Source organism: Chelonia mydas, chromosome 1, assembly GCF_015237465.2.
Source record: "Chelonia mydas isolate rCheMyd1 chromosome 1, rCheMyd1.pri.v2, whole genome shotgun sequence".
Lineage (NCBI taxonomy): Eukaryota > Metazoa > Chordata > Testudines > Cheloniidae > Chelonia > Chelonia mydas.
The window spans coordinates 214382316-214388315 of record NC_057849.1 but is presented as its reverse complement, the minus strand read 5'-3'; the positions used below and the strand labels follow the sequence as shown (position 1 = coordinate 214388315).

At 47.9% G+C, this 6000-nt stretch overlaps 1 protein-coding gene across 1 annotated transcript; it reads right to left on the bottom strand.

Annotated features, from left to right (window-relative positions):
• Positions 1-468: 468 nt before the first annotated feature.
• LOC122465830 (scavenger receptor cysteine-rich type 1 protein M130-like) lies at positions 469-5193 on the bottom strand. The gene is made up of 4 exons (XM_043546741.1): positions 5181-5193; positions 4933-5081; positions 3883-4019; positions 469-963 (listed from the first exon to the last, which is right to left on the bottom strand). The coding sequence occupies exons 1-4, from the start codon at positions 5191-5193 to the stop codon at positions 624-626; spliced, it is 639 nt and encodes a 212-aa protein (XP_043402676.1). The 3' UTR covers positions 469-623.
• Positions 5194-6000: the final 807 nt, after the last annotated feature.

The following is a 6000-nucleotide window of genomic DNA, read 5'->3' as shown; positions in this document are numbered from 1 at the left end:
TCACAAAAAATGACTCCATAATATGATATTCCTGTGCTGTGTAGGGTTGAGGTATATTTTTCGCTGAGCTCTCTATGCTATGCTAGATCTACAGGGTATCAGAGATTTTGAAATTTTCTATTACTGGTTGGTCCAAAATGTGAGAAGTAACAGAGCAGAGGGGGGAGTGCTCTTGGCTAAATCTAGTTCTGGCCAAGCTGGGAGAATCTGCCCATTCCTCCTTCACCCTATCAGGGTGGCAAAGGGGCTACATACATGCCCCAGCCTCTGTACCTCTGCGGTTGGGTGTCTGGGTCTGCATTTTAGCATGAGTGTAACATTTTCAAAAGTGTCTCAGCGAATTAGGACCAACCTGACGTTTTCCTTTTTCATTTTCTCTCGTATCTGCATTTTTAAAGGAAAGGAAAGACATGGCATTGAAACAACTGGAAATGAGATAATGAAAACACTTCACAGTCACACAGGGGGTTCTTCAGTGGCCAGTGACATGATTAGTAATAATTACAGCTCAGTAATAACAATCATTACAGGAGTTGTTCTAGTTTTTGTTCATTTCTCGTTAGGGTAACAGGCACACGATGCCCTCTGGGTTCAAGCCCTTTTGTCTCAGGGGGATTTGCCTTTCAGGACTGAGCTGGCTGATTCTTACCTGAACAGGTCACTCCAGCATCCTCTCCATTCCCGCAGTCATTCTCACCCAATCCCTCGTTACCACAGTGCCAGAGAGCAGACTTGGTACCATCACAGGCAATGTTTTTTAGCCAAATTGGTCCAGATCCTCGTCCAATATGTGCATTTCCAGGAGCACTGACAGCAGCTCCACATCCCAACTGCTTACAGACAACCCCAGCATCTGTCATGTCCCAGCGATCACTACACACTGTCCCCCACTGATCCTGGTGTTTAACCTCCACTCTCCCGGCACAGGGGCTGCCTCCATCCACCAGCCTCAGCAAGTTAACACTTTTAAAGAGAGACACAGAGAAGGGTCAGAGCGAGCAGAGAGCCCCCCCGCCCCCAGCGTTATCACAGCAGAGTCGGCACTCGCCAGCAGGGGTTCCACACCCAGAGCCAGGAGAATGGGATATGCCCAGAGCTGCCTCATGGCGCCACCTTCTCACATCTCAGGCCCTTCCGCTTGGGGCTGTCAGTGCTGCAGCTCTCCCCATTTTATCTCCATTCCGGCAATTTGGGGTGTTTACCTGTCTCATGAGAACACAAGGAAAGGCACCAACTCATGGATTTTCCCTTATTCCAAATGGTGCCATCTCCTGTCACTGGGGAAGTGTTGCTATTTGCAAATGGCTAAATCATTCCCGTCATGTTACGGTGACACGGTAGTTGATGTGAATGGTTGATGTCAGTGTGAAGGTCTCCAGTATCTCTGTCTGTAACTCACCCCTGACCAGTAACAGAAGTTCTGTGTGTGAGCATGAACCATGCTGTATGAATTAGCTCAGTGGCTGTCAAGCTATTTCCCAGCCCATCCTTCATCTGTCAGAGGAACTGAACCAGGATGGGAGAGCGAAGGCAGTGCTGGGCAATGGACGGCAGTTCCCCATCTCAGGGCTGAGGGGAGGGTAAGCGCAGTCTCCAGCTGAGCAGCCAGGGGAGTCGTGCAGTTCAGGTGCACTAAAGGGTGACTTTTCAGCCTGCGATTCTCCTCCAATGCTGGCAGAGGAGTAGAGGGGGATTCTAAAGACAGATGGAAAAATGAGACTGGATGGTTTTTTTAACCTCGCAATTTTTGTTCTGTGGCGCTTGGCATTACAGCCTTGTGCTCCCTACTGGAGCTTCCTCTCTGCACCTGCCCCACACATTTCTCTCTTCCACTGGTCGCTTCCCACCCTCCTCCCTTAGGCTCTTTCCCCTCCTCTTCTCCCCTTTCTACCTGGCCTCTCTGCCCTGCATGTACAGGCTGCTCCTTCCCCAGATGAGGAGCAGACTCTGCCCCCACTCCCTGCAAGCTGCTTTTCTCCCAGTTGCTCTGAGTTCCAGCCCCTGCCCCCAGTTGTCTCTAGGGCTGTTTGCACTTCTGGGGGTTGTGGAGAGGCAAAGCTGGCTACTGGGAGGGAGGCAGTTCACAGGGACTGTGAGGTGGGGCCATTGCCTGCCACACAGTCCTCATATATTGCCTGGGAAAACTGGCCCCCAGGACAGGGTTTGACGACCCAGGACTTTCCCTGAGACTGGGAGCAAGTACGGGCATCATTACTATGTCTAGGAGCTACGGCTACATGCAGAGTTCCACTGTGAGCCCTGGAACAGGCTGGTTGCAGCTGTGGATGGTTGAGCTGGGGACACCATGTGTAAGGAACCTCCATGGAGCTGAGAGAACAGTGCAATTCACACCAGTACGTGGCCAGACCATCCTGGCAGACCTTCCCTGCCAAACATCCTCTTAATACCAGCCAAACAGGTTCCAATCACTGTATTATTTAAATCATATCTGGGTCCCACATTTGATTTTAATCCTATTGTTAATCAGTTTTGGAATCTTTGGGCCAGATTCACTCCCTGCATTGCGCCAGCTCATGCTGCTGTAACACAGGGCCTACCCCCCGCTACTAGTGTTACGTCTGCCTGGAGCTGGGACACAGCTTGGCAAAGAGCCTTCAACTCTCTCTGTGCTGGAGGAATGAGAGCGGCCCTGAAACTGGGCAGGGGCGGCCTTGAGGGAATGAAACCAATGTGGCCGTGAGAGGCCCTGATGCAGCACCTCTGCCATGCAGCTTGTGCTGGTCGGGTTTCTGAAGACTCCAGCTCAGATTCAAAGCTTCTCTGCTCCAGCAGAAACCTTGGGAGAGGGAGGGAGCGAGGCAGGGCTCCTACAGGATAAATCTTCCTGCTGGCAGAACTTCCAGTACCCTCAGGTGCACAGGGTATTGCACACTGCACTCTACCTCACACCCCCTCACCCTCTCTGTGGCATGAATCAGCTCTGGGTTTATTTGGATAAATCCTGCTCACTTCAAAATTGCAAAACTTCTACTGGCTTCAGTGAGTGAATGGGGGAGTGAGGAGCCAGGACTTGACCCTTGGAGCTGTTGGATTCTGGATCAAACAGACATTTCTGTTGGATCCCAAATTATTGATGTATTTATTGGGATTTAAAACACTAAAGTGACGCCTAGCCAAAGCTCTAGGCACCCGGACGGCATGAATAACACACAAATTCCAGCAGCATTAAGTGACCATTTCAATAGGAACTCAGCTAGCCAGACACCTACAGAAACTCCTTCCACCCCTTTCTCATTATGTGATGCACAGCCTGTGTCCTTCCCAACCCCACCCCTCAAACAAGTATATTTTGCAGTGTGCCCAAAAGGTCATCACCAAATTTGCACTATTTTGGCCCAAAGGGTGAGCAAGTTCCAGAGTCCTGGAGCCCTCACAGAGAGCACCCTGCCAGCCATCCCTCTCCTTTATAAAAGGGGGAACCAGCTTGGGCACCCTGCTGACCACAGCTCTGGCCATACGGCACAGAGAGAGAGGGGATCCCTCAGAGAGGCTGGTCCCAGGCCATTTAGGACTTTATAAATCATCACCAACACCTTAACCTCCACCCAGAGCTGGGCAGCCTGTGCAGACCCTGCAGCACAGCTGTAACATGCTCCCAGCCAGATGCACTGCTCAGTGAGTCACTGCCATTTGCGCCAGCTTCGTTCTCTGAATGGTTTTAAGGTGCAGCCCCACACAGAGGTCATTGCATTAGTCCAATCTCAAGGTAAAAACAGCCTCTGTAACAGTGGCAAGGTCCAATCCCAAAAGGAAAAGTCACAACCTCCAAGCCAGACATGGATGGTAAAAAGTGGACTGTAAAAGTTACCACCCTCGTTCCAGTTAACCCAGCTCCCCTGGTGAAACACAGAGGAGACTTACCTGCCATGACCTGAATTGTGAGGAGAAGAAGCCACCGCACCGGAGTGGAGAGATGTCCCTTCATTGCCTGCCTGACTTTCTGTCCCCTCACTCACTGCACTGGCTGCCCCTAAACACCTGCCAGGGCTCCTCTGTGTCTGACAAGTGACAACAAAGCACTGGAAGGGAAATATATAGATTCAGAGGCTGGCATCAGCTGTGCGAAGGAACCAATAGCAAACCCATCTGCCTTTTTAGTTATTATCAGTGGTTTTATCTGTGAATATATGAAGCTAAAACATCCAATAAAACTCAAAAGCAACAAACATCACCATATATGAGTGATGAGCCCCCTCCTGATGTCAGGTTTACCACAGCCTCAGATCATCGGGTAACTCCCATCTCTGGTGCAGGAAGAAAAACTGCTCTACAAACTGTATGTATCTATGTTGTTTCTCACCCTCATAGGTTCTATATTGTATTAGACATCAGTTGGGAGGTATTAGAGGCAGATGATTTTATAAACTAGGGAAGAAATCCCATGTGCCAAAAGTGATCATTACAAGACCAGTTACCAGTGTAGGACATGCCCAATTGTAGACAAGGACATGTCACTTGAACCAGGTTGTGTCACTCAGATCAGCTGTTGTACAAGAGAAATTACCCAGCACCACCTGTAATATTGACAGTTGTCCTACTAATAGACTTTGGGGTTTCCTGCCAAGACCATGATCATTAGTGGCAGAGGCAGATCTTAGGGCTTCCTGAGTAGGCCATGACCCTCTCTTGTGGTAGCAGGATGTTTGGCACACATTATGCCCATCAGTTCTGTCAGTAGGGGGAAGACTCCTTGGAAACAAGTTTACTTGATTCTTGGGACATAGACAATTAATGGAACAGGCACAAGGCAAGGGACATAGAAAACTCAGAATAATGACTGGCTGGCATCACACCTACCTCAGGCTCTTCCTAAAGAGAACTATTACAAATACTTGGATTAAGGGAAACATCTTTAACTCTTTACCTCTCCCTTTTCTCCCATGCTGCCCTTTCTTTATGGAGAAAACTCACCGAAAAAATCTGTGCAGCCAACACCTGATCCTCCTTCGAATCCCTTCTTGAGATCCCTCCCTCTGTTGTGTTTCCGGAAAAACACTTGACAGTGACTAGCTTGGCAGGTGAGGAGCTCTGGGTGTGCCTCTTCCCCTTCCTTCCCTCTCCTTATTTTAACCAACCCCCACTCCCCAATCCTGCCATTCCCCCTCAGTCAGCCCTACTGCTACTTAAACAAACAGTAATGACAAAACAGGAAATTGTACCAATCATCACCATGTGAATTTGCTTTTATGTTATTTGTCCCATATCCAATCCTGCATCTGTTCTTGAGTCTTTTGGACTGTCAGGTCTCTGGAGCTGGGAGTGTGTCTAGATCTGTGACCTGAATGGGCCTTTGGGTGCCTCAATAATATAAATGTAATAACGATTTGATCATTATTAATTATTATTATTATTAATAAACAATTAATCCATCTCCTGCTTTATTAGCAGGGGGTTTAAAGAAGAAAGAAGAAGGGCTGCAGCAGTTAAAAATAAACCAACCTGGCTTTGAGGGGAAGTGAAGGCTGCTATAAAAATTAAAATATCTATCTATCTATATCAGGTACCTATTTATCCACTTGTTATTATATATTTATGTTCAACACTATTATAAATGCTGGAGGGGAAGTTGGGTTTGTGGGTGGTGGCTAACGGCTCGCAACCCTCCATGTAATAACCTGGCAACCCCTTGAGGGGTCATGCCCCACCCCCCAGTTTGAGAACCCCTGAAGATAATTATAGGTCTGTGAGGCTGACATTGGTTCCAGGGAAAATAATACAACTTCTGATATGGGACTCAATCAATAGAGAATTAAAAGAGTATAATTTAATTAATGCCAAACAACATGGGTTTATGGAAAATGGATCCTGTCAAATTAACTTGATGTCCCTTTTTGGTGAGATTACAAATTTTGTTGATAAATAATTTTCAACTTGGTTATGGATTAAAAAGTGGCTACCTGAGAGGTGTAGCCTTTGATAAATTTAGGGTGCAAATTGAACAGGTCACTAATAACAGGTTCCTTACTCAGGGAGCGACCT